Source organism: Camelus ferus, chromosome 13 (genome assembly GCF_009834535.1).
Source record: "Camelus ferus isolate YT-003-E chromosome 13, BCGSAC_Cfer_1.0, whole genome shotgun sequence".
Lineage (NCBI taxonomy): Eukaryota > Metazoa > Chordata > Mammalia > Artiodactyla > Camelidae > Camelus > Camelus ferus.
This window is the reverse complement of record NC_045708.1, coordinates 7,543,714-7,571,684: the sequence shown is the minus strand read 5'-3', so window position 1 is coordinate 7,571,684 and position 27,971 is coordinate 7,543,714. Positions and strand designations below refer to the sequence as shown.

The window sequence follows — 27,971 nt, the reverse complement described above, 5'->3', positions numbered from 1 at the left end:
ACAATGAAGTTATCAGCGCTGGCACCATTAGTCTCTCAGAATTCTTTTGGACATCTCATTGGCATGAATCTTAATAATTCAGTTGTAGTGTGTCATGGTCCTCTTCTGTCAGCTTTTCCTTACCGAGAAGGAAGGCATATTGTTTCCTTCTCCTCATCCCAGGACAGGCATCAGTATTTCTACAATGTGGCCTAACTCCTTACTGGAATAGAAGGCCTGCTCACATCTGCTCACACAATTATAAGTTGTAGAGAGTTCAAAGCTGCCAAGTCGCTGGATGCCAGCTTATTTAATTTTTGTTTCCCAACTTCATCCGTATAATAGACTGAGTCAGAGTTCTTGGACGCTGCCAAAGCTAGGAAATCAGGATTTTTCCCAAAATATCAACTCTACTTTGAGTCAGGGTAGTTGAAAATCAGCTCTGGATTCAATCTGTCAGCCTTCCGCGCTTTGTTCCTTCCCGCCTTCCTTTCCCTGACAGCTGCTGCTTCCTGATCGTCTCTCCCAGAGATCTTCATTTCACTCTGGATATGAAGGTGCAGAATGGAGGAGAAAAACCTCCAGGCATCACCAGAAAAGGAGCAGTGCTCATTGTTGTAGAAGAAAAAGATAATGGCCAATTTGTCAAGAAGTGTTGACAAGAAAGATAAAGTTGGAAGTAATTAACTGGCTGACATGCTGGGAGTGATGCACCCGCCAGTGGCTCCCTAAATCAGCCAGAGCCTTGGAAGTGTGACAGCCATTCATCATTTTTACAGCACGCCTCTGACAGGCCCGTGGGTTGGAAACCCGGCCAGCACAAACCGTGCGCTTTGACGCTCCGGGGCTGTGCAGCCTCTCAGCCTTACAAGGCTGGCGTTGCTGGGGCGCCCAGGCCCCGCATCCAGCCAGGAGGTGCCTGGGGCTGATGTGTGAAATGGGGCAGCTTGCCTGGTCATTGCTGAGCACTGTGTTCGTGCTCAGAGAGGGCACCCTGACTCCCAGAGCTGACCCTGCAGGCTTCTGCAGGACAGATCACTTACTGAGCACGAGTGGGCGCTCCTGCCACACTCCCAGTGCCCCGGACTGAACTGGTGCTGCTCTCCCCCGGCCACCAGGGTGCGCCCGCGAGACTGGTTACATAAACGTGGGGTCCGGCAGCTGTATGACAGTCTTTTGCAGCTGATAAAAGTTAATTATGAAGATTCTGGATCAAGTGGGAAATGCCTATGATATGTGAAAAAACAGAATACAAAATTAAGTGATCACTCTGGCTCGCCCTATGTATGCCATAAGTATTTATATAGAATATGCATAGGCAGAAGTAGTATTTTGGGAAGGTGATTATATTGTAGTGAACTTCCCTCCCCCAAATTTTTCTTAATTAAAAAAAAAGCTATGCCTCCCCCATCAGTTATGAAAAGATAGGATTTTTTTTTTTTGTCTCTCCTTTCCCTAATCTATACAGATGTTAGCATTCTGGCTTTTTTATTCTCAAGCTCCTAAAGCAAGAAAGGAAAGTCTGACCTGCCTGACCCCGGGGTACTGTTTCATCACTTGACTCTGGCTTTAAGTGGGGAACTCCAAGGCCTGCCAGGCCCCTTTGCTTTCTCTACTATCTGTGTTTAAATCATCCCTCACCGCCTTTCTCCGCCTCATAGTTCAGATGTTCTCACATTGCCTTCTGTCTTCACTGCCGTCCTGTCACTTTTAAGTCACCCTACTCAAAAACAGACTCTCACATCCTCGAGCTCCCCGGTCCATCCTGCACCCAGAGTCCCAGGGTAACTGCCTGATGAAAACATCAGGCCCCCCAGCCCCAGATCTTCCTGGCGCTGACGGGAATCACGCTGTCTTGCTTTTAGTCATATGTTAGGCACAGTGCTAAGTCTTGGTGCCAGAAGAGGTGCCGGGGATGATCTGAAGCAGTTACCACTCTGTGAGAGAAATAAGAAACACTGCTTGATCCAGTGGTGAGGACCCGAAGCAGTGTCTACTTGGCCTCAGCTTAGCTGGTCAGGAGCTCTTCAGCCAGACCTGCCGAGGTCCCTGTCAGCTGCATTGCATGTGTCACCAGCCCAGCAGCAAGGGAATTCAGAGAATTTCTACTTGACAGGGAACCAAATAAAATGCAGACCATGGCCTGCACTAGAAATAGACAGGAGAAAAGGCCCAGAGCCATTTGGGAAGCAAGTGCATAATGTTCTCCTAAATTCCTGCTGGGAGCACTAGGAAAGCCTGAGTGGTCCCCCAGATTGCCCGCAGATGCTCCTCGTTTGCCTGGCCTCCTGACTCGGGCTCGGGCTCGTGTTGGGTAATCCTGCCTCGCTTCGCTCTTAAGAGCTGAAGGTCACCAGAGTGCCAAGGCTAAGGGATGAGGTCGATAGCCAGATGACCTTGGACTTGCTGCCTGTCCAGAAGCCTGCGGAGCAATGACTTAGGAAACAACAGAGTTCAGGTTTCTCTTCAGGTGGTAGGGGTGGCATCTGGATGCCAAGCCAGACACTCTCCTGTTGGTTTGCTAAGGGGTCAGCAAACCTTGAGCAATTAGTCACTCATTCTTTCTTCAGTCTCATCCTCAGTGACACTGGTCACCACCTGCCTGTGAAAAGCACTGAGGAGAAACTCGAAGGGGAAAGTTGTGGGAAGGAAGCAGGCCCCGCTCCCAGCACCAGCTTCTCGGCCGTCACTCCTGGCAAGGAGACGCCCAGGCAATGGGAACCTCCTTCACATCTGGGTCCTTACTCAGCCTCCCCCTTTTCCCTACATCTGGGAAGAGATTTTTGGATAGTGGAGAAAAGATGCTTGGTGTAGGCTGTTTGGTAGAGAAGGCACTGAGGCAATTTCTTATTCTTATTTGTTAATTCTGCTCAACTCTAGAAAGCATCTCCCTCAATTGTCCAGAATTTTCCCAGTTTCAAGCTCTTCAAGACAGCTTCCTTTAATAAAAATTAAATCTTAGGATGGAGGAGGGGAGGCGGGGAACGAATGAGTGACGATGTCTGAATAATTGCCTCTTCCTCTCTTGATATCCTAAGTCATTGTGTTTTCCTGTCTGGCTCTCTTCATTGTATTTCTAACACCAGGTTTATCTGTGGGCTCTGCGTTTTATTCTGTGGATAGAGAGCATCTGTTTGCTCTGTAGATTCACACTCCACAAGATCTCAACTGAGTGTTCTCACTGGAAAATGGAGTAGGGTACAAATACATCCCACACCCACGTTAAGACAGCAGCAGGATGGGGTCCACTAGCTTAGAAAGTCCTCGCACTGCAGCTGTCTTTTCCTCCTGGCCTCAGTGAGCAGAGAGAGGAGAGAGGAGCTCTGGTCCACCTGTCATTTCTGCACACTGTTGTCATGGGCACGTTAGTACCTATGCCTCCATCTCCCTAAACTCGTTTATTAGCCGTCCCAGCGACAGTGAAGTCTGGTTTGGATCATTAAGCACTCCCCTGCTGTTGGGCTGGGGCTTTGAACAGTTTGCTCTTTATAAGCCTCCAGCATTAATAGGGAAAGACTCTGGGGCACACAAGGGAGCGTTTACAGAACGGGCTGTAGAAAACTCCCAGCTGCCCTATAAAACAAGGGCTCCTCATTAAGGGGGCCTGTGAGCAGAGGTGATTTCTGCACATGAGCCACACGTACAGCCTGAATTTAAAAGGGGGAATGTTTCACAGGACAGACCTGTGTCACCCAAGTAAGCAGGAGACTGGGGACTTAGTGACTGGGAACTGCTAAGTTTCCATGGAGGCTTATTTGCCCCCCAGTTTTCAGTCTGGGCGCTGTCCCTAAGCCTGGCAGCCCCCAACAAGCTGCCTTGGAAGAGCCCACTGCGGCCACGTGCAGACTGTCAAGCTGGGAGGCATGGAACATAGCAATAGCTTCTGAAAAGAAATAAAGAATAGGGAATGGGAGCTTAGGGGGCAGAGCGGAGTGTTAGCCACAGCATCGGTGAGACAGTTAAATGAAGGTGCAGTAGAGTTCTTTTGGGCTTCTCTCTCCTGTAAGGCAAGTTATATACAGAGTTAGCTAATTGAAACATCCCATCCCAGGCCTTCATTCACTTATTTTACAAGTATTTACTGGGTGCCTACTGATGCCAAGAGTAGAGAGCTAACACACTTCTCTCCCACTGCAGAGCTGTACCCTTAGTTATTACTTCAGATCTTTTTTTTTTTCTTTTTCTTTTTTGTATATATAGATGTATTTTTTTTAATTGAAGTATAGTCAGTTTACAATGTTTTGTCAATTTCTGGTGTACAGCATAATGCTTCAGTCATACATGAACATACATGTATTTGTTTTCATATTCTTTTTCACCATAAGTTGCTGCAAGATATTGCATATAGTTCCCTGTGCTATACAGTATGAACTTGTTGTTTATCTATTTTATATATATATTAGTGTCTGCAAATCTCAAACTCCCAATTTATCCCTTACCACCCTCTTCTCCGCTGGTAACCATAAGTTTGTTTTCTGTGTCTGTGAGTATGTTTCTCTTTTGTAAATAAGTTTGTTTGTCTTTTTTTTTTTTAAGATTCCACATTTAAGTGCTATCATACAGTACTTTGCTTTCTCTTTCTGGCTTACTTCACGTAGAATGGTAATCTCCAGGTCCATCCATGTTGCTGCAAATGGCATTATTTTGTATTCTTTATGGCTGAGTAGTATTCCATTGTATAAATATAAATAAATACTTCAGATCCTTTTAATGGTACAGTTTTTAAGGGAAAGGATGCCCTGCTGGGCCAGTTTCTTTATATGTAAAATGGGAATATTAACTACAGTATCTACTTCAAAGTTTAAGATAACATGAATTAGCAGTAATAAGCATGGTGCCTGGCACACACAGTGAGTGCTCAGTAAATTTAGGTTACCTTTTTGTTGTTATAATCCACTATCTCTCATAATGAAGTGTGCCAGAGCCGTGGAGGAATCGGGAAAAGCTAAGATCCCAAACAAGATAACAGACTCACTGAGCAGCAGGAGGACCTCCAGAACCTCCACCCCGAGATTACTTTCTCCAGTGGCCTTGGAGACATGTGTGGGGGACTCCATGGAAGGAAAGGAGAGAGAAATATATTTAGGGAGAAAGTTGTAGAGGAAAGTAAAATGAAATCAGAGGGGAGGAGAGAATAAGCAAGATGTAATTTTTCAGTGACTGTCCTTACTGTTGGACAAGAGCTTTTCATGCATCTGAAGGTACAGCCCCAGGTTTCCCGGCCATTGACTGAGCCCTGGTCAGCAGTTCCTCAATGCATCCAGCCCCTCTCTTTCCTTCCCACCAGGTTCTGTCTGCATCCTCGCCTGCCTCTGCCCATATTCAAGCAGGAAGTACCATGCAGATGACTTATTTGGACTTTCTCTTAAAAGGAGCTGGGGCCATGTGACAGGTTTTCTTTTTAAATTTGCAAAGCTCTGTTGGTCTGTCCTTAGGGGAGGTATATCAGAGCCATAGCAATGTTAAGGTAAAATCTGTGTTTCTCCTCTGAGGTCTCTAGTCAAGATGTCCTGACTTTGATCAGTTTCTTGTAAAATTGTCCTCTTTATAACAAGTAGGAGAGTGGAGTGGGAAGAGGCTTCGGTTGCTTTTGGGCTTGTGTTGCTTTATCCCCTGAGTGAGGCAAGTTTTGGTAATAAAATTGGAAGACAGTTGTTAGAACTCCTGGATTTTTATGTCTAATTCTTAGAGTTAACTTCTTTTGGTTCAGGCAAAGAATACTTTCCTTATCTTCCTTATCAGAACAGCTTATATTCCTACCAGAGCCATCCCAATAGTCCACACTAGGAATAAAAATAATGTATTGAATAGGTAATTATATATAGTTATATATGATATATTACACATTTGATTATAATATAATATATAGAATATATCCTGGCTTTCTTTTTTCATGTCTTGTATACTTCCAAAATCTTTATTTGGGCTCAAGGAACTAGATAATCGCAATCTATACCCAGTAATATTAATTATTAACACAGTTCAGCCAGCCCTGTGTGAGTGAGCAGTAGAGTTGAGAACCTGGCTTACGAGGCCAAGAGGAATGGGAAACAATGAACATGGAGTGCAGTTAGTCCCTTTGGACTTGGCTTTTCATTTTCAGCTTAGAAAAAAATCTTACCCAGCTTCCTAAGGAAAACCATGATGTTACCGCTTCACTTTGAAATTAAAAACACTTTCAAATCCTGCAGCGGAAGAACGGAGAATGGAGAATTCTGGCTCATTGCTGTGCTTAGGACCCACACAAAAGTCCACCCCATAGATCCCACGCGAGGTTGCCTGTGGGCAGAGGAGAGGACGTCTGTGCAGTTCCTTTTGCCTCTGGTTGCAGAGCCTGGAGCCTAGAGCTTGGACACGCAACTCAAGTAGCCGTGTTCAAGATGAATTTGGGATGGATGACTTCCTAGTGCTGGCTCAGGCCTCAGCCTCAGACCTGTGTTTTTTCTGCACACAAACATATAACTAAGCTTCTAGAAACTTGTATCCTTGGACAAAAACAGTTAAAGGAAGAAGTATTTATAAGGGTCTGCTTAGCAATTTCGCATCCATATTTCACTTAATTCCCTGAAGAAACCTGTGAAGGAGGTAGTGTTAGCCCCATTTTATAAATGAGAAATTTAAAACTCATGAATGTGCCTTACTTACAGCCACACGGCTTATGAGTAGCAGAACTGGACCTTCAGAAATTGAAATCCAAGTCTTCTGACTGAACCCAAAGCTGTTCCACCCACTGCCTCCCCTTAACAAAAAAGAGACATAAGATTGCTTCAGATCATATGGGGACTGTCCCCATTTATTGTGGGCCTTGGGGAACATCACTGCCCTCACAGGCCTTGGCCTCCCCAGAAGTAAAACAGGACTAATGACGCCTTTCCCTTTCCAGTCTCTTAGGGATGTGTGAGGTCAAAGGAGCGATACGGTGAAGAGATTATTTGAAATGTGCTTTGCAAACATGAGGCATTAGATTATTACTTTCACAAATGTTAACTTCTCCAGTTCATCAGATTTCTGGGCAGTTCCCTCCTGGTTTTATTGGAAGAAATGTGGTGGAATTTGAATTTTAAAAATAATATTTTATAACAGCAATCTCTTGCCATATTACCACATTGAACCCAAATCCTGGAATTTCCCAAAACCGCTTAAAAATTAAATTCTAGTCAAGTAGACAGTTTGTACTTAGGGCAATAATCTGAATCCTAGCTCGTTAAACCAGTCTAGACTCCCAAGTTGGTCTGTCACATTTTGCTCCCTCCGTATGAACAGAGATGGTTGTTGTTGTCCTGTAACTTTCTCAAGCCTGCTCCCTCCCTCTTTTCCTTCCTTCCATAACTCAAGCTTACATTTAGCCGTTTAGCCACTGGGTTAGGTGCTGTTACCCTCTTACATAAGTTCCTATTGGAACAAGGGTCTGAGCCTTGTAGCTCCCCTACTCTCGGGACCTCTTTGCAAGCCTTCCAGCCTTCCTGCCTAGTTGCCCCAGTATAGTTGCAGTCCTCCAGCCCCAACTGGCCATATACTGCCCACAAATGACATCAGCAAACTTGTGTGTTGTTATGAAAAGCACCTCTCCACCAGAGACCAGGCAAGTGACTTGGGATGTGGTCCCTTCACAGCCTGCTGCAGAGGTAGGGCATGGTCCTTGAGGATAGACTAAGGAGGCACCTAAATTTGAAAGAGGTGGGCTCCACCAGGGGAGCAGTCAACACAGCTGCGTCCCCGGGGTTCTCTGTCATTGACGTGGATGACCCAGCCTCAGTGCCACTTCTGTGTCACCCACAGAACCTGATGATTTTCATTCATTTCAGGTTTTCTTATTACTGAAGACAACTGATGAGAAGAAGTGGAAGTTAAAAGTTCAAGGTCCCTCATCTGGTTGTGTTCTACCACAGGGATGGTTCTGGAGCCAGGGTTTTCAATTAAAAAGCAGACGTGTGCTGCCTGATGCATAATACCCAAGAGGAAACCAGCCTGCTAGTTGGACGAGGGGCCTGGGCCCCAGAGCAGGCAAGGCTTCCTGTCCACCAAATGTTACCCTGACAAAATTAGAAAGATGGGATCAAGATGAAACCACGCAGGCTGAGCTTTCTGGGTGGTAATAGATAATTGATGCTCTTTCTGTGTCTGTAAGACATCGTCCCCAACAGGCTGTTGAGTCATCTACCCACAAATGAACCTGCGCCTCCCACCCTCCAACATATTGAGAGTAATCACCTCTTCTTTTTGTTTTCCCAGCATTAATAATAAGCTACAGCAGCCAGAGGCAGCTGCCGGGGTATTGGAATATGCCATGAAACACTTTGGAGAGCTGGTAAGTGCCTCATTCCTTTTAGAAAAGCAAGAGGCAGCCACCTGGCTAGGGAGGCACTAGGCCGTGAACTTGAGAAAGTCACTTTCCTTTTCTGGTTTTTTCCCAGTTGTTAACGGTCTGCTGCTGACTTCCCTGTATGTTGAGGTTAAAGGGGACAGTGGCTGTATGGAGTGTATTCAAACTGAACAGAGATCATAAGGACAGAATCTAATTAACAGTAATAACTTATTTTTATCAGAGTCTCAGCGTGCACCTAGCCCTTTGCTATGTGCTTTATATGCTTCGTCTAATTCAGTCCTCACAGCAACCCTATGAATAGGTACTCATTTTACAGATGAGACTGGTCCCAACACGATGACAGCCTTACCTGAGCTGACAGAGTGAATGAATGGAAGAACCAGGACTTGAACCCAGGCAGTCTGGTGTCAGAACCCAGGTGTTTAACCCTGACCCGAGTTATCTTTGTGTTGTCCATGACAGCCAGCATTGCCACTGCCCATAGTTAAGGCTCAGTACATACTTCAGAAAAGGCCATGGCTCATTCTCCAAAAAACATATGCTATAATTTATACCTGATATTGAGGGATTGTTCCATTTCATTATTGCTTACATAGCTGCTTCTCCCCGGCCATCTTTGCCCTACTAATATTAAAACGTTTCCGTTACTCTCTGTGGTCCTGGGAGAGTGCTTTGGTAACTTCCTAGCCATATATAAAGCATCGACTTAATCAACTTAGCATTGACTTCCTGGAAGGTCAAGAAAGTTCTGGGTCCATATATTTGATGAGGAACATTTTATTAGTCGTGTAGGTCACTACTCTGGTTTGCCTTAATCAAGAGCCTAGTGTGTTAGAGCAGAGAAAACTGACTACTTCACAGGCTTTTGCCTCACACAAGAGCTGATGAATTGGACTGAAACTCTAAGGGAATATTCTGCCATTTTGAACGCGTATCTGTAACTAGACTAAGAAGGCACCTCCAAGATGACAAAACAGAAAGGACTGTGTCTCATCCATCTTTGCCACAATGCTTATTTGCAGAAGGAAACAAGTCAAGCAGAGAGGGCACTTAATGTAGTCTTCCCAGACAGAGATGTCCTCTCCTTTGATAGCCTTAGAGCTTAGACCACAGTAATTGAAACAAGGATTCCATAAACATCTGGTGTTCAGGTGATTTTATACCCCACTGGCTCAGAGTGCCAACCTTATATGAAAAGCTCCCCCGTCTCCAGGTTCCAAAGGCGGCCATTAGCTCTAGGATTATTGCTAAGCCCATGGTGGATTTTCCGTTATATTTAGGTAGCTGAATCATATTAAGCTTGACAATGGTTTGCTTTTTCTTGGCAGAGCCTGCACTTTCTCAGCACAATTTATGTAACAGCAATCTCATTAGAATTTCGTGTGATTCATTGCTTAAGCCTTATAGTTTCTGCAATCTATTGCAATTCAAAATATCCTGCCCCCTACCTGACCTGCTCCATATGCCATTCCCTCTATTCTCTGCTTCTTCATTCTGAGTGGATGCCCTATATTAGTCATTAGCCTTTTTTTTTCCACCCAGTATAGAAATTCAAAATGGGAAATTTACCAGTGTTGCTTTTTAACATAAGAGGTTTTGACTTTACAGTCTGCAGTCACTCTTTCATCTCTAAGTTTTCTCTTGTATATTTAGGCGTAGTAGAGAGACGTAATTCTAAACAAGCTTGGGCAATAAAGCTTAGGGGTTTCACTCTCCACAGAGCCCGTTTTGGCAAACTCAGCTGTGCACAGACATCGGGGAAAGGGCTGTTACGGCAGCAGAATTGGGACAAGGGCAACAGAGAGGACTGGCCCTGCTGCAGCCAACAAGGGGAAGTAGGCACAAGTCAACTCCCTAAAATAGGGATGGCCTCCTCACAGGGGTCCAAGGAGAAAAGCGCCTTTCAGGGGGCATGGCAGCGTGGCTGTCAGTGCCTGTGCTGCTCAAATGACGTTTTTATTCAGAAAGGAGAGGCGGGTAATGGGGGAAACCAGTGTGCGTCCTACATTATATCATACAAATTTCACTGCAGAAGCATGTTGTTGTTAAAGAAATCCCTGGAGAGCCACTCACCTGGCCTGGTAGAGAAACAGTCGTTTACTAAGCTGGTGATAAGGAAGCCCAGGAGACAGACTGAGGCTGGGGGCAGATGGAGGGCAGACAGAGACATAAAGTGATCCCCAGGCCGTTTTGAGAGCCGTAGTCTGCAGCTTCTACACCGCAGCACCCCCTGTTCACGTGGCCGACACTGAATTTCAGCGTGGCACGCCATCTGCTGGGTAATGGAATCCGTCCTTTTGGCCCCTGCCACTGGTAAAGCTGCCAGGTGCTAAGCAGGAGGGAACATTGGCTGGGAGACTCTAGAAGAAGGGAGGAAGGTTTTTCCAAAGAATTTTAAGTGGTAGTGTTATATTGTGTTTTAAATTATTATTTCCTGAAAGTTTTAAAATGCATTAAGAAATACAGGGAATCAAGAGCTTTTAAGAAGTGAGCTGTTTTCCTCCAGCAAATATGCAGATGTGGCCTGGTCTTTCTGGCCTCATCAGGAAGGCAGCTGCCATCCCTGCCATGTGGCCCGCCGTCAGCATTCCAGCAGATCCCGGCCTTGGCATCCTTACAGGAGCCCTGGTCGGGGCTTCCTGCTGTCCCAAATGATTTCCCCTCTCCTTGTGTCCCTGCATGCTGGAGTTCTGGTGACTCCTGTGTCTGGGCAGGAAGCGATGGGGGGAGGCCTGGCCTGACATCTGCTCTCACATTATCCCGGGCTCATTCCATTGCATTATCCTGAGCTCATTCCATTCCATCACTGTGCCAAGGAACCAGCATTTCCACCAGCACCAGACATCCCTCCAGATTGCTGAAGTTCTTCTCTGTCAAAGCCAAGGTGTGCTGTGATAGGTGAAGTGTCACGCATACAACACAGCACACTCCGGAAAGAAAGTGTGTGGATTAAAAAAAGCACCCCTATGTTCCCTGTGCCTCACGACAGTCCTCTTTCTTTTCCGCTTGGCAGGAGATCCAGGCTACCTGGTATGAGAAACTGCATGAGTGGGAGGATGCTCTTGTGGCCTACGACAAGAAGATGGACACCAACAAGGATGACCCAGAGCTGATGCTGGGCCGCATGCGCTGCCTCGAGGCCTTGGGGGAATGGTGAGCTGCAGCAGGATGATGGCTGAGTGGCTGCTGGGGCCTCATCTCTGATCTTTGCATTTGAAAGGCTTCTCCTGAACTGAGTTCTCACCCAAGACTGTCATTTTTGTTTCACTTGGTATTTTCCCAGGAATCATCTATCACTTCGGTGTTTTTTACTTTCTCTGTTCTGTCTCAGTGCTAAATAGAAAGGCTCTTTTTTCTTTTTTCTTTTTTTAACTTAAACTTTGTAATGCTCTAGGACAGGACAGGTGTGGGTGTGCTCCTTGGATCGACACCTAGTCCTTCTCTCTGCCCCTTGACCTTGACTGACTGACAATCAAGACCTCATTCACTCTACCACCTTGATTTTTTTCTTTCCTTTATTACCTCTTGCTAATGATTTTAGGAAAGAAGAAAAAAATGACTGCTCTCTTCAGGTGCTTCACCTTTATTGAATGCATACCACGTGCTCAGCACTCTGCCAGGCTCCTGAGATAAAAAAGACACAGAAAACAAGACCTCCTCCTTTGTGAGGCTGAGACAAGCAGGGATTAAAGCCTGAGAGCACAGGGTCAATGGGCTGAGCAGACAACTTTGAAAGACCCAAGAAGGGAGGGGATGGTCTTACAGTTCTCCCCGGAGGAAGGACTAAGATTGGGAGACAGGTGAAAGAGAGTGGGGAGAGGGAAAAAGGTACTCCAGGTCGGAGCAACAGTGATGCTTAACTGAGAACACTTGCCTGGATCTGGGTCTGGGGAGTTGTTGGGGGACATTGAAGGAAAAGTGGTCCCCATTCTGTTTTCCAGCATCAAGTGCAGTTTTTTTGAAATAACTAAAACAAAATGCCATACTACAGTCATTAAGTAGTTTAACTACAGTTCTAAACAGTTAAATGCCAGCCTTCCTCCCCACAAGCAGATTATCTCTACTTACTCTTGCATTTGAGACTGAGGTACCCCTTTACTCATTGGGCCAGTCCTTATTGAGCACTTACTCATTGCCAGTGTCTGTGCTGGGCCCTGAGGACACAGCCCCTGCCATCCCAGAGCTTTCAGGGCCAACAACCAGGCTGCTGTGGTACAGGGTGAATGCAGTTATAAAGGGGAAGCCCAGGGGGCTGTGGGATATAAGAAGGGGCCCTGAATCTGGCTTGGAAGTTTCTGGAAGGCTCCTAGGAAGAAGTGGTTTCTAACTCAGACCTGGACAGTGAGGAGGAGTGTGCACATTATTATGTTAAGGGTTCTGAAAGTTCATTATGGCTAGAGGGTCCGGTCTGATGTGGAAAAGAGTTAAAAGCTGGGGCAGGGGACGTAGGCAGGGGCCAGATCAAGTGGGGCTTACAGACCAAGTTAGGAGTTTGAACTTTAACCTAAAGGAGCAAATTAGAGTGTCTTGAAGGGAGACCAGAGGGAAGATGGCAAGACCAGTTCAGAGGTCACCGAAGTGGGGAGATGGTGGCACAGAGGGACGAGTGGGGACAGTGGGGTGCAGATAAGAGGCTGGACCCAGAGATGTTTAGGAGGTGACATTGACAGGACTTGGAGACTTATTAGATGTGGAAGTGAGAGGGGACAAGGAATCCAGTCTGAGCTTCCAGAATGAAGGTGAGGCTGGAACACCCAGAGCTCCTCAGAGGCCGGATCAAGGTTCCCCTGAAACCAGGCCTCCGAGGCGCCATCTAGGGGAGGCAGAATTCCGCAGGCCTCTGCCCTCCCAGGTGGACCTGCATAAGGGCCCTGTGTCCCTGAAGGCTTTTTTTTTTTTTTAATCTGCATTCTGGTATTCATGTTTTTATTTTTAAAGCATTTGGACTGTAAAAACCAAGTCTTCTCTATGTCCCCCAGCCACCCAGACTTGCAGGCGCCAAGGTCAGGTCCTCGTGTAGACTTACAGGGCTGGCCCACGAATGTGCATGTGTGTTCATTATGATGGTGTACTCTGTGCACTGTTTCGTGCCTTTTTTTTTTTCTTTTTTCAATTAACTAGTGTGGGCCACTGTTCCATATCAGTACCTGTAGGTGCTGCTTTTGTTTTTAATGGCTGTATAACATTCCATTGTAGCAGTAAGCCTCAGTCTATTTAGTATACGGAAATTTTTATTTGTTGAGAAGTTTTGTACCTTGGAAAGTTTAAAAAATATTATTGGAAAAAATTAGAGTAAAGCTTCTAAAAAGAATGATCTCTCACTACGTATATTCTTTCTGTACCTAATTATAGACATTATTTTAGTAAATGATTGCTATTTTTATTTCTTAATATAAAGGGCAGATGAAAAAATTAATGGTCATCTAAGAAAGCAATGGAAAATTTTATTCTAGCCAACCTGAGGAGTGTAAGCTTTGAGGACTATTGCATCTCAAAGCCCAGTTTTTGAGACAAGGAGTTATACATCAGATGACGTATTGACAGTTTACACAGTCCGGATCTTCATAGACACAGCAACTTGTGACCCTTTACCAGACTGAGAAGAAATGTTATCTCCTAGGGAGGTCTGGTGAATGCAGGTCACAATACAGACTACAGAGGAGGGAGAAGGCTCAAATGGGCAGAGAAAAATTTTATGTTTAAATTTTTGTCTTGCCATAAAGTAAGTATTTTATTTCATCAAAAATTATTACTGTTTTCCTAAGATAGAAGATGCTGTAATTATATTGCATGAAAATTTAATGTCAGTGAATTTACTTTTAGGTATTGGATCACATATATACAGATAATAGTCTAAAATTACTTGAAATCGGTTTGTCTGATTTAAGCATTATTAGGGAGATTCAGGTGATATTATTTATTTCTATAATTAGCATTGCATATTTATTCATCTCAATAAATTGAGGACATTCTATCAAATCTGCTTCATTAGTTTGTGCACCTAAAGCTTTTTTTTTTAATGCCCAGTAAGTATCTAGAACTGCATTGTCCAATATAGAAGCCACTAGCCATGTGTGGCTCTTTTTAAATTTAATAGAATTAATGATGGACTCACACTCACCACATTTCAAGTATACAGTGCCACGCGTGGCTAGTGGCTGCCACGTTGAAGAGTGCGGGTGTAGAAGATTCCCATCACTGTAGCAACCTCCGTTGGACTGTACCAATCTAAAGCAAAAGGACAGAATGCTAAGAATTGGCCACATTATTTAAAAAACAGGTTTTTTTTTCCATTTTCAGGTTGGCTGTCATACAACTATATGTTATTAAGAGAAAGATTTAAAAAGCAAGGCATAAATATTCTTGAAATTAAATTCTAATCCCTAAAATGCCTTAGTGTCTCCCTATGGCCCTTGGATTTATATGTAAATATTACAGCCTAGCGTCTTTCGTGTTGTAACTCCAGCCCACTTCCTCGGCCCATTTCTCTGTGAACTCTACCTCATAATCTGAGCTCTGGTCAAATGATTCACTCTTCTCCAAACCTACAGAGTCTTTTTTCTCTGCATTCTTTCATTCAGTGCCCTCAACTACCCACTTCCTCTTCTGCTCCTTTTTCTACTTTCTGAGACTCTCCCTATCCTTCAATGTCCATCTAAACTGTTTCTTCCTCCTTGAAACCTTTCCTATCACCCCCACCCCTTTACATAATTAGAGACAACCACTGTCCTTCGGTGGGTTAAGTAGGGACGGCTTGGATGTGTTAGGAGAGACTTTGATGTGATTTTGTCTAATCCCGTTGTGTGGCAGTTGGGAAACTTAGGCTCATGGAAGTTACAGAGCCTGCCTCAGGTCCCCCAAGAACAGGGTGAGCCAGGTCTCCTGACGTTGCAATACCCAGTGCCATCTACCTCTGAGCTCTTGGATTCGATCCAGTTTTATAATTACCTATAAAGTATAAGTGGCTAGTGATGCTGACCAAGCAGTTTAAGAATGCAGCAGACTAAAAGAGATTTTGAAAAGAGATGAAAGAAGCAGAATTCTTTTCCTGATCATATGCAGGTTTTTTATATGGTTTATTCAGTCAGTTCTATTTAGAGTGCAATTTTTAAATTGCTTTTGCTTTGAGTATATATCCTGAACATGCCTGAGGCAGGTGTTCACCAGAGGCAGCCTCAGGAATGATTCGGGGTTACCAGTGAGCTAAGACCCTCCCCCTTCCCGCACGCTCATCTTCCTCTGGGGGGAAGCTAACTAAAGAGACAGCCACCCCTCCACCACCAGCCTCCCAGCCCCTCAGCCCCCGGGCGCAGACACTCACACCTGCAGCCGAAGTGAACCTAAGTAAACCCGCTCCGCACACTGTCCTTATGTGGCCTCTGGGTCCTTGAGAACAGATTCCTCGGGAGTGAGATTGTAGACAAGCAAGACTTAGGTGTTCCACATCAAAGAACACTCCCTAAGCTTTTTGCCGCTGCAATAGGTGGGAAAGTCAGAATCTTGGAGGGCGGGCCTTTTACCCAGTCCTCCCTGGTGTCAGTGAGAGGGGTCAGAAAACATCGTAGTGTTTGCCCCACAGACAGTCTCTTATTTTTTATTTATTTGATTTTGTTCTTCACCTTGCCTTAGAGAGTTAGGACTCAGTATATTCTTCATCCTTACTCGTAGTAAATGTTTGTGGAAGAGGAGCCCCCCTCTGTGTCTACTGACCAGGGTCTGACAGCCATGACACGGCCACAGCTTGAGGGTGGTGCCTGTGTCCGCCGCGGAGGGGGGCCTCTCCAGGATGCTGCTCTGGCACTGCTCCCGCTTTGTCACTTGGAGTAACAGTTTGTGGTGTTTCACACTGAACTTGCTCCCTGCCTCGAGATGAAAAGCAAAACTAAATCCCCAGACCCATGACACAGAAATGGGTGGTCCTGACAGAATACCAGAGGGATACTAAACTGCCTGTGGTTACCTGCTATAAAAACTTGAATTCCAGGGTTGGAAGGACCATTCAGAGATCATGTTACTTCCTCCCCTACCTCCAGGCAGGACCCCAACAAAAATCTGTTGCCCAGATGAGTTATTCAATGCTCTCAGCCAGTGGTTGTCGAACTGTGGCCCCAGGACCACAGCATCAGCATCACCTAGGAACTTGTTAGAAATGCATGTTCTCAAGCCCCAGTTCAGATCTCCTGAATCAGAAACTCAAGGGACGGCACCCAATGATCTAGTGAAGGAGCCTCCAGGGGATTATGAGGCACATGACAACTCGAGAACTACTACTCTAGGATAACCTCTAGCGAGACCTGGAGCCTGACGGTTTCCAGGTTTACATGGCAGAAAACCAACACTGCGGTTCATCCAGCTTCCATCCCTGAGCCTTAGTAAGTGCATAGGGCAGGATGGCTGCCCACTTCCTCTTCCTCTTTTCTCTTTCTTATCTTGGCTGTGTATTGAGCTAGAATGCTGATGTCCCTGGCTGTCTTGATCATGTGCCAGAGAGACAGTGAAAGTTAATGACTGCCATGCCACAATGTTGGAAAATGGCCCTGAGAAGTTCTCTGAGATGTGGTCACCAGTCAGCTTCTGGGAGCTCAGCCCAGATCCCTTCAGCATGGACTGACTTTAGCATCTTCATCTCCCCTTCCCCGCCCCACCATGTCACCTGATAGTGCAGTGCAACTCATGTCCCACGAGGCTTCTGAGCTGGGCCACTTGGAACTTGAACCTTTTCTCTTGACTCCTCTCCCAATACTGGGTTAAAACAGCCTGCAGCATCTCTTTCAAGAAGCAGGAAAGATTAAAGAGTCTCCTAGCTGAGTCTTGAAGCCCACACAGAAGCAGGGGCTCATATTTGCACAGTAGCACAGTTTTGTTTCCTTTCATTCAGAAATGCCACATGAGAGGGCAGCAGTTTTAACAGTCACCAGGACGTCTCTTCTTGAGGGCTTCCGCTCTCTTTGTGCATTGGAGTCTGTTGAGCACCATTCATATCTCAGTGTCTCATAGTCCTACCCACACTCGTGGTAGTTGTGCAAAATTCTGAGAGGAAGCAGCATCTGGATTTCTGCTGGATGTGACCATCGTAGAGCCTTCTTCCTTCTGCGCAGATTGATTTCATTTGAGTTTCATTTCAGACTGCCACCATTTGTATAATACTTTGAAGAGCCAGCTCTCTCTATAGCTTCAAGCCCAAAATAAATGTCCAGATGTGTCTCTTCCGATTGCTTTCTCTGTAGGCCTGCCAAAGGGAAAGAGCCCAGAGTTCATTGGCACAGGAGAGAAGTTATTTAATATTTATAAAGGGGGCCAGATGTTCAGGACATTTCACATCACAGAGAATTAGACATGCTCCCTACCTTTGATAAACTAATTCTCAGACAAATTATGAGCCACCAGGCCAAGAAACAGCAAATCACCATTCACTTCTCAATTATGTCACTCAATCGAAAGTGTTTTTTCTTCAAAGGCTCCCGGTTCGAGTCAGGCCCCTGTCATCCAGGTCCTGGGCAGCCCCCAGCTAACCCAAGGGGCCAGAGAGAAAGGTGGTCAGGTCATGGAGACGATTTCAGTTAACCCAACTGTGTAATTCTCTTCTGTCAGGGGGCAGCTCCACCAGCAGTGCTGTGAAAAGTGGACCCTGGTTAATGATGAGACCCAAGCCAAGATGGCCCGGATGGCTGCTGCAGCTGCATGGGGTTTAGGTAAGGTCTCCCTCCCAGGCACCCCAGCCCAGGTGAAGACAGTGAGGCTGGCGACTCACATCTGAAAAGTAAGGCACTGTGGCTGCAGGTAGAGATGTCAGGTCTGTAGAAGTATAAGACAGTTGGTACCCACTTCCCCTCTTCTATCTGTCCATTCTGCCTTGTGGTTTTGACTTAACTTGTTAGACATAGGTGAAAATGGCTCTTCACAGGGCAGCCAAGGAAAACAATGAGCACACATGAAAACTGAGGTGTTTAGTCAAGTTTATCTGTATTCTGCCCCCATCACCATTAGCCTTTTTCTATATTTCTGCTTTTGCATGGGGCTTCCACCTCACGATTCGTTATGATTGCAGGAGCTCCACCAACATGTCCTTATCCCAAGCTGGAGTAAAGAGAGAAGACAGCTATCTATCTCCTTGTATGTCTTAACTTTTATTATAGAATTTTCCCAATAAATATAAAAGTGAAGAGAATAGTATAATGAACCCCCATATGCCCTCCACCTTCTCCAGCAACATCCTGACAGTTTTCTCTGTTCTCCTTGCTGCCCAACACTCACCCACCTTCCTCTCACTCCCTGAGTGTTTTAAATCTGAGATTTCCTACAGATGGCCAATAAGCACAAGAAGAGATGGTCAGTATTGTTAATTGTTAGAGGAATGCAAATCAGAACAATGATGAGGAATCACCTCACACCAGCCAGAATGGCCATCATTAAAAAGTCTACAAATAATAAATGCTAGAGAGGGTGTGGAGAAAAAGGGAACCCTCCTACACTGTTGGTAGGAATGTAGTTTGGTGCAGTCATTGTGGAGGACAGTATGGAGGTTTCTTAAAAAACTAAAAATGATCCAGCAATCCCACTCCTGATTGTATATCCAGAGAAAACTCTAACTCGAAAAGATACATGTAACTCAATGTTCATAGCAACTGTGTACAATAGCCAAGACATGGAAGCAACCTAAATGTCCATAAACAGATGGCTGGATAAAGAAGAATATATATATATTTTTATATATATATATAATGGATATATATTATCCATATATCCATTATATATATATATATAAATATATTATATATATCCATTTTATATATATATATATATATCCATTTTATATATACATAATGGAATACTACTCAGCAATAAAAAAAGAATGAAATAATGCCATTGACAGCAGCATGGATGGACCTAGAGATTATCATACTAAGTGAAGTAAGTCAAACAGAGAAACAGAGAAAACAGAAAGACGAATATCATATAATAACACTTATATGCGGTATCTAAAAAATGATACAAATGAACTTATTTAACAAAGCGGAAATAGACTCACAGACATAGAAAACAAACTATGGTTACCAAAAAGGGGAAAAGGTTGAGGAGGAGGGATAAAGTAGGAGTTTGGGATTAACAGATACACACTACTATATATGAAACATAAACAACAGGGTCCTGCTGTATAGCACAGGGAACTATATTCAATATCTTGTAATAACCTATAATGGAAAAGAATCTGAAAAACAATATATATTGTTTCCTTTAATCAAAAAAACCCAGAGATTTCCTTTTACTCCACAGACAAGTTTAGATTTCTGACTTCAGGCCCCAGCAGAGAGGATTACCATTGTTTGTTCCAGAGATGTTCTCAGTAAGAGGGGAAAGGGTCCATTGGATGTCCCAGGTGAAAGCTGCCCCTGTGGAGCCCGCAGGAAGGTTACATAACCTTCCACGTCCCATCGGACCTTCTCGAGTCACAGAGCTTATACTCTTTCCTTTCAAGAGCTCTGAGCTGGATCCAGAACGTTTTTCAAAAACAAATTGCTTCCTGAGGAGTCTCCTTTATTTGCTTTTGCCCAGAGGCATAGAAAATGGATGAACCAGTGGTCTGGAGTGAAAGGCAGGAAGAAACCCTGCAGTTTGCAGCAAATGAAGCTGGTATCTTTTCTGCCGATGGCCTTGGAAATCCTGGCATTTTATACGTGCTTAGCCCACTAGGGGGAGTGAGTATCTCTGCCCGAATGCTGCCGTTGCCCAGTCTGCCATGATGCGAGCCAGCTGTACCTTGACCTAGCCCATCCTTCTGTTATAACAGAGCCTCTTAAAATATTTATCTCCTGCCTCCTGAGGCAAAGGTATTGCCAAGAGTGAGACGAACAAACTGTCTAATCCTGTCCCCTGTCTGGATAATGGCCATTATCAGTTGTTTAGACAGAATGTAACTTCCAAGATAGCACTGAACTGGGAGATGCTCCGCTGGTAGGGAAGAGAGCTCTTCCATCTCACCTGAATGAGTTCTCCAGGTTCGTGAGGTGCTGCATTAACCCTCCTGACGTGTAGGCTTGTACTCCTGCAGCTTCTTCCATCTTTCGTGGACCTCCCTGGGGCGTCAGTGGGGCCCAGTGTTGGGAAGACAGATGTGGCTTTGTTAAATTGGCTTACTCAACCTCACCGAGTATAGAGGGTCCCTGAAGGATTGTGATCCATCAGGCTTAAGTTTGTCTCATTTGAACCCAAGCTGAGTGCAAGTACCAATGACAAGGCCTGTTTGAGATGCTGCCTTTAGCCCAGCACACTGACCACCCTGAGGCTTTTCTTTCTGCCTGTCTGTCCGTGTGTGTGTAGGTCAGTGGGACAGCATGGAAGAGTACACCTGTATGATCCCTCGGGACACCCACGATGGGGCATTTTATAGAGCCGTGCTGGCGCTGCATCAGGACCTCTTCTCCTTGGCACAACAGGTACAAACCTTCCTGTACCCAGACCAGCAAAGAAAAGGTAATCATGCGAGCCCTGTCCGCCCCTTGGCGCAGGGTGCCTGGGTGATAGGCTGCTATGCTTCAGCCCTCGTGTTTGGCTCTGTGAGCTCATTAGAATGGCTTTGGAGCGTAAGACTCCGTAAGAGGAGGACTCCCAGCACATCAGCCAGGGCCACTTTCTGCTCTGAGAGGGACACGTGTTCTGGAAGTTACCACTTAGATTGTTTTCGGAGTTGGCTCCTTGGGTCATCACTGCATCCTTTTTTGCCGTCTTGCTTTACTTAGCATTCCCTGTAGTAGAGAGAAACTGTTTCACCAAAAGAGAATTCAGAGAGCAGCAGGCCCCACTCTGCCGCAGAAATTGGTCATAAGGTTCCGGCTGCGCAGGCGTGTCACACACTGATTACCTTCTAGGAAAGCTGGCACTTGATTTGGAAATCCTGTGCTGACTTGCACAATGAAATAATGAGGTAATCACATCCGCCCTGTCAGGCACCAGACTGTCTTGGAAGAGGTGCTTGGGAAATGACCTGATCGCTACTGAACAGGGACATAGTAATTAACCTTAAGCATTCAAAAAGGAAAAAGCTCCACATTCAGAGTTTTTAACGGATGAAACAGAAGACTCAGACTGCAGTCCTGTGACCTCCCCTGGGCTCTGCTTTGCATGATAAGGACTGAGAGTTGGGCCATTCATGTCACAGGCGCAGAAACTCCCATGTACCTGAAGAGGATTGGGTGTCCCTCTGCCAATTTCAGAGGCACTCACTCCCTCATGAGGACAGGGTACTCAAAAGCCAGAGACAGCCAGCAGGGCCATTTGAGTGTTTGCACAGCCTGTCTGCACCAACATGCCCAGCAAGGAAAGGCTGAAGGAAGGTAGATCCCTAGGTTGTCCTCTTGAGATGCAAGAACACAGTGATTCTAAGCACACATTTCCCTTCCTTTGTAACCCAAGATTTAAGATGTTAAGCTTTTGGCTGCCATACATTTCTGTCTTTTCTGAGAAATTGGATAAATGCTCTTCTCTAGCCTGTCAAATCTGGTGAAAGGTCTCTTCTTTGATGAACTCTCCTCTTCACAGGGATGTAAGTGAGATATGCAGCTAGTTGGGAAGCCTGAAAGTAGCAGCCTGAGTCCACAGCTCAGTGCCAGGAGTTCTCTGTTTCTTTCTAGTGCATCGACAAAGCCCGGGACCTGCTGGACGCTGAGTTAACTGCGATGGCTGGAGAGAGCTACAGTCGGGCGTACGGGGTGCGTGTGGAACATGTGCAGGATGTCGGGTTTGAGGCTTATTTCAGTCTGTTTTTTGGGGTGGGCTCATGAGGACACACAGGCTGCTGAGAGCGTGCCTGTGGGACCAGAAGGAATGATTGAAATGAAGCCTGGCTTTTGGATCATTCGGGCTGTATTAAGTTGGAATGTGGTTTGCCTCTGTCAGGCCATGGTTTCTTGCCATATGCTGTCTGAGCTGGAAGAGGTTATCCAGTACAAACTTGTCCCCGAGCGACGAGAGATCATCCGCCAGATCTGGTGGGAGAGACTACAGGTGAGCCTGGTAGAGAGCCCGTCAGCCCACCCGCCCGGCTCCCTCCCCTGCTCAACATGGCTTCCTGCCTCCTCGAAGAGGCTTGGTTTGCATTCAAAGCAAAACACCCAAAGGCTTTTCACCCAAGCCTTTGGCTCCGAGAGACTGACCAGTTTTCTAGCCTCCTTTTACCCTTCTTGGAATAAAAGAAAATGTCTTTAATAAGTGACACTTACAGCCAGGTAGTTGAGAGTCTTAGAATCAGTGGTTCTCAGCTTTAGCGACACAACAGAATGACCTGGAGAGCTTTCGAAAATATGGATCCCCAGGCCACTTCCCAGACCAGATAAACAAAATTTCTGGGGAGAGACCCAGAATCAATATGTTTTCAGCCTTCCCAGACAATTCCAGGATGTGGCCGCTGCCGAGAGCCGCTGCTCTGAATCCCCCCGCCGGCCTCCTGCAGCCGTCTCCTTAGGGGGGGTGTACTCACTCCTGCCGTTCACAGCTCCGCTGGTCCTAGTCATTCCGTAGTCTCTACGCAGACTTCTTTCTACTGAAGTTGCCCCTCATCGAGGACCTTTTTCAAGTCCTCCATCAGTATTTTCATCATACATTCTGCTCATTTTATCCCGAAGAGCTGTCGATTCCAGATCCACGAGTCCAGAGTCTTATGTGTTCTTGGAAAGGACAGTTCTTTCCCTGAGTAGGCAGGAGGGGAAGCTCATCAGCAAAGCCTTTGCTGCTCCAGAAGCCACTGGTCCCCTGCTTGTCATAATCAGCCTCGTCAGTTTTAAGCTGTTTCCTCTTGCCCCTAACCACACTTAATTCCAGATTCTGTCCCCAGAATCAGGGTTTATGCTTCCAGCTTTTCAGTAGGCTGTGGCAAAGCCTTTTGACTCCAAGTTGCATTCCTGTCTACGAAGTTCCGGGCACATTCCACTGGAAAGGAAAGCGGAGGGCACAGGATCGTCTATGAACACACTCGTTTATGCTCTGAAATGAGCACATGCAGTTCTTTTACATGTTTTATTAGCAATTATGAAGTGCCCAGTGAATGTTTTGATGGAAAATTGTCTGTTTGGACACCAGCAAAGAATTCCATAAACCCAGCATTTCCCACTTGCCTGTGCACACCCTGGTTTTTTTTAAGTGCCTATAATAGGGTGAACAGTTTCCAAATCAGAGATCTGCCATTCTAACAGATGGGACTTTATCCAAATAGAGACTTAGAAGGGGTAGGAGGAAATGGATTAAATGAGTCTTGGAGAGGAGAGACCCATGTTCGACTTTACTGTGTCCAAGATACCATCATCATCTTAAGCCTTCATGACTTTCCCACCTTAAGACAAAGATGCTTCTTGGTTTACAGTGGGCCAAGTGATGTTAGCATCTGGGTGAAACTAGCAGATGATGAGAAGTCACCAAAACAGTCACCCAATGTGTTTTGTTCTGTTTTTCTAACTTTCCAAATCACTGTTGTGACATTTAATGGGATGGGGAAATATGGTCCAACGCTTAAAAATAAAGCTTTAAGTTTATGGTAGAAATTTGGCTCTTGTGGATGGCTTGCTGTCAAAACACTCAGTCAGCTGCCGAGGCTGAAGACTGCCATTTTGTGATCAATTAAAGTGAAATCCCCAGCCAGTGTCTCCCATGGGGCAGTTTGAGGGGTCAGGCTTACTTGTACTGGGTCTTTTCTTGCCTTGGGTTCTTTATTCTGGCTCAGATCGTGTCCTGGCACATTGAAAAACCTGCGGCCACTATTGCTAGACTTTTTAAACTCATCTCCATGCAGGGTAGCTCGTTTGGCTTCATGGAACTCACTGATCAAAGATCTCAGAAACCCATCTCACTTCCTTGGTGGTTTGTCTCTGGGTCTGGCTTCTTACCAGGAAGGTGGGCGAGAAGGGGCCTGCTCTACTCTCAGCAGTCCTTTGATATAAAATGATTCAATAATGATTAATTCACATTATTTTTTAAAATTTAAAAGAATTTATATGTGCAAGTGAATGAGACCCTTCCCCTTCCACGTGCATTTTTGATCTGAGACAAATAAAAATGAAGGAGAAAGAATCTGAGCAAGGCCAGGATCTTAGTGCAGGTTTAGGCTCTAGTAACTTCAGGAATTATAAACGCCAACTTACAAACAACATCATTTGAAAATTTAATTATTTAAGCTTTTTTTACACTTAATTAGTTTTTTAAATTTTGAATAATACATTCTAAATTTAATTTCTTTGTCACTGAAAGTCATCTTCAACCAGAGAGACTGAAGCAAAAAATTTTAAATAAAAATGCATTATTTACAATCCAGAAAAGAAATTTAAATAATTTAATTCATTTAAGCCTCACCCTAGCCCTGTGAAGTTGGTACCATTTTTATCTCATCTTACAGATCAGTCACAGAGAGGTTAAGTGAATTGTCCAAAGTCACAGATAGTAGGTGGCAGGGCCAGGATTCAGGCTCCAGAGTCCATGCTCTACTGCTTCATGAATTTTGAGAAGTTCCTAAGAGGTGTTTCACTCACAGGACCCTTCACTTGAGAAAGATGAGATTATAAATGAATCTCTTTTTTTTGTTTCAGGGTGGGTTTCATCGTTGCTTGTGAGGGGTTAAAATATAGCAGAGGACAGATCTAATCCTCGCTTCTAAATGTTCCAGGGCTGCCAGCGTATTGTGGAGGACTGGCAGAAAATCCTTATGGTGCGGTCGCTTGTGGTCAGCCCGCATGAGGACATGAGGACCTGGCTCAAGTACGCAAGCCTGTGTGGCAAGAGTGGCAGACTGGTGCGTATCCCCCCACGTGGGTGGGTAGGGGCTGAGGAGGGAACGGCGCTCCTGGCCCAGTTCTGTTTATAACTGACCTCTTGTTTTTAAGGCTCTTGCTCACAAAACCTTGGTGCTGCTCCTGGGAGTTGATCCGTCTCGGCAACTTGACCATCCTTTGCCAACAGTTCACCCTCAGGTGACCTACGCCTACATGAAAAATATGTGGAAGAGCGCTCGCAAGGTCTGTACCCACACCCGACAGTGGGCCACGTTTCTCCAGAACGCTCGCCCACTCGGCTTCTCGCCGTCTCCTCAAGGCCCAAAAGGAAACAGCGTCCAGACCACCATGTCAGGGAGTTTGCTCCTGTTAGGAGGCTATATGGCTTGATTTCAAAAAGTGAATCATACTCGAGGTGATGCATGTATACCATTGATCAAACCAGGGAGTGTAATCGCAGTGGTATTTATTAGAGCTAGAATATGCCGAAACATAGATGGAGCACAATTGCTTGGGGATTTTCCTAAGGGAAGGACCCAGAAAAGCAGCCTGTTTGCGAAAACACAGACTAGAACTTTCATAATACCAATTTGGTTTTTCAGACTTCTCGTCTCCTTCCCTATCATCAAATTGGGATTCAGAAGCAGCAACACCCAGAGTGTAATGCTGAAACCACTAGGGAAAGGCATTTTGAAGCCAATTTAGAATTCCTCTGACTATTTATGGACAGGTCCTTGGGAAATAGTTGTGCCTTCTGGTGGGGGTTTTTGTTTTTATTTTTTTAAACAATCTCCCTGGATGATGGTGATGATTAACAAAAAGTAGGAACTGGAGGCAAAGTCAGCACCTGCTTTGGCTCCCCCATCATCCTCTTACCACACAGAGGAGGCAGTCCCAGCTCTCCTCTCCCTGTTGTTGTCCCCACACTGTCCCTGAGATGAGAAGAGAACACCCAGCAGTCACTGGAGCCCCGGCTGTGAGATGTGATCACATAGCAGTCGTGTCTCTGCTGAAGGCAAGCTTGGGAGACCCTTGGACTATGTCTGGAAGTTGACTTCTTTTGTGGGTGGTGGCCTCTGTGACTGTGAATGCCACCCAGAGTGGAAGCGCAGCCCTGCACCCAGGCACTGGGTCTGTGACTGGGATGTGCTTCAAAGGTAGTGACTCAGGTGTCCTTCTCCAAATGTGCAGTTGGGGTTTTGTTTTCTTTTGTTGTTGTTTTATTTTGTTGAGTCTCTGTGAGCCTCCCAAGCCAGAGCTCTTCTGATTCAAAGCCTGACCTTCCTCCAGGCAAATGAGAAAAACAGAAGGTGCTGGAGCTGAATATAGTCTGGTTTCCTTCCTACGTATAGCCTCCAAGTCTTTGAATGTCTTGCCGAAGGCAGGCAGAAGGAGTGTTTTGGCTAATATCTGAACCAAGGAGTGGCTTCTTTCAACATAGGACCACAGCCCAGCTTCTCCATGGATTATGGCCTTTTCTCAGGAGCCCAAGTTCTGGAGGGAGACCGTAAAACCACATGCATCAAAAATTTAGAAACCTGTTTAAAATTAGATGCTTGAACTTCAAGCCCAGAACTAGAGATGCCACATCTTCATAAGAGTTCAGGAGCTACACCAAGAAAACTGACTGCTTAATAATAGCTGTGCTATTGAACAAGTCACTTTACCTCTCTGAGCTTTACTCTGTGTACTCTCTGCCTTGCCCAAGGCAGGTGAGAGTGGGGGAAAGCAGCCCCTGTTCTGCCAGGAGGCATCAGGTAGTAGGTGCGTGCACAATGTTTTCCTAACAAGAGACAGTTCAGAGAATCTAGAGACAGGCTGGTTCCTTCTGCGAAATTTCACTCAGCTGCGAACATCGTTTTTGTCCACTAACCACCCAGGCGGTCAAGAACCCAGAATACTCTCCCCAGCTTACACCCTGGACCTGAGAGAAGCCCCTTCCTCCAAGCAGCCGGTCCACCATCTGTAAGAGAGAAAGAATCATTTTCCCCCTCCACGCTTCCTGGGCATGGAGAAAAGGAGTTTTTGATAGAGCATTTCCAATTCCTTAGAAATAAGTTGCCTCCATGGCACAGAGTGGAAAGATACCAGAGTGTTCCTTGCTGGATAAGCTCAGTAAACCTAATACTGGGCTTCAAATCCAGACTAATATCCAGCCTCCCCAGTTTTGGCAATTTATTTTTTGTTCTTGTTGAGTCTTCCAAAGAGAGTTTAAACTTTGTGTCTGGACTTTCAGTGACACGTAGCTTATGGGCTCTGAAAAGCCCCTGACATCAGAATTTCTACTTCAGTTCTTACCTGCTTGATGTACACACCAACCACACTGAGTTATCATCCACCGTTTTCATGACTGATCATTTTAAGACTCCCTCCCTGTTCTGTTTTCTCTTCTTAATCAAATTTAAGTCTGGTCAGTGTAGTTCCCATGGAAGAAAAGCTAAAGGGACAGTTACCCTTTCCCAGGTGTGGGATGCTAATGTAGCTCCTCTTTCAAAGCCATGGTGAGTCATGGGACTCTGAGAGCAGATACTTGAGGGAGACAGGTGTCTTGTCAGCTGTTCGAACATCTGTGTGTCTACCCTGTCCTTGTGAACAGATCAGCCGCCTGGGAAACTGTCACGTCATTCTGCCTCTGGGTTAAGCCCTCTAGGTGCCACTTAACTAATTAACTCCTTATATAGCAAAAACATCTGAGGTTGATCCTGGCCCCCAAGCCAGGGAGTTTCATTTTCCTTCAAGGCCATCATCATGGCCTGACATGTTTCTGTTTAAAAAAAAAAAGAAAGACTTAGGTGGGTTCAATCCCCAGTACCTCCTCTAAATATAAATAAACAAATAAACCTAAGTACCTCCCCCCACCAAAAAAAAAAAAAAATGAGTATAAAAAAAAGAAAGGAGAAAAAGAGACTTAGATT

At 45.4% G+C, this 27,971-nt stretch overlaps 1 protein-coding gene across 4 annotated transcripts in view; it reads left to right on the top strand.

Moving 5' to 3' along the window:
* MTOR (mechanistic target of rapamycin kinase) overlaps window positions 1-27,971 on the top strand; it is a 115,696-nt gene that overhangs the window by 65,341 nt on the left and 22,384 nt on the right. For all 4 annotated transcript variants that reach the window (XM_032495179.1, XM_014555249.2, XM_032495177.1 and 1 more), the window contains 8 exons: window positions 8,212-8,287; window positions 11,319-11,458; window positions 17,897-17,997; window positions 20,624-20,739; window positions 21,934-22,011; window positions 22,199-22,306; window positions 24,951-25,076; window positions 25,168-25,299. In XM_032495179.1, coding sequence (XP_032351070.1) covers window positions 8,212-8,287; window positions 11,319-11,458; window positions 17,897-17,997; window positions 20,624-20,739; window positions 21,934-22,011; window positions 22,199-22,306; window positions 24,951-25,076; window positions 25,168-25,299 — 877 coding nt within the window. The remainder of the gene's footprint in view (window positions 1-8,211; window positions 8,288-11,318; window positions 11,459-17,896; window positions 17,998-20,623; window positions 20,740-21,933; window positions 22,012-22,198; window positions 22,307-24,950; window positions 25,077-25,167; window positions 25,300-27,971) is intronic.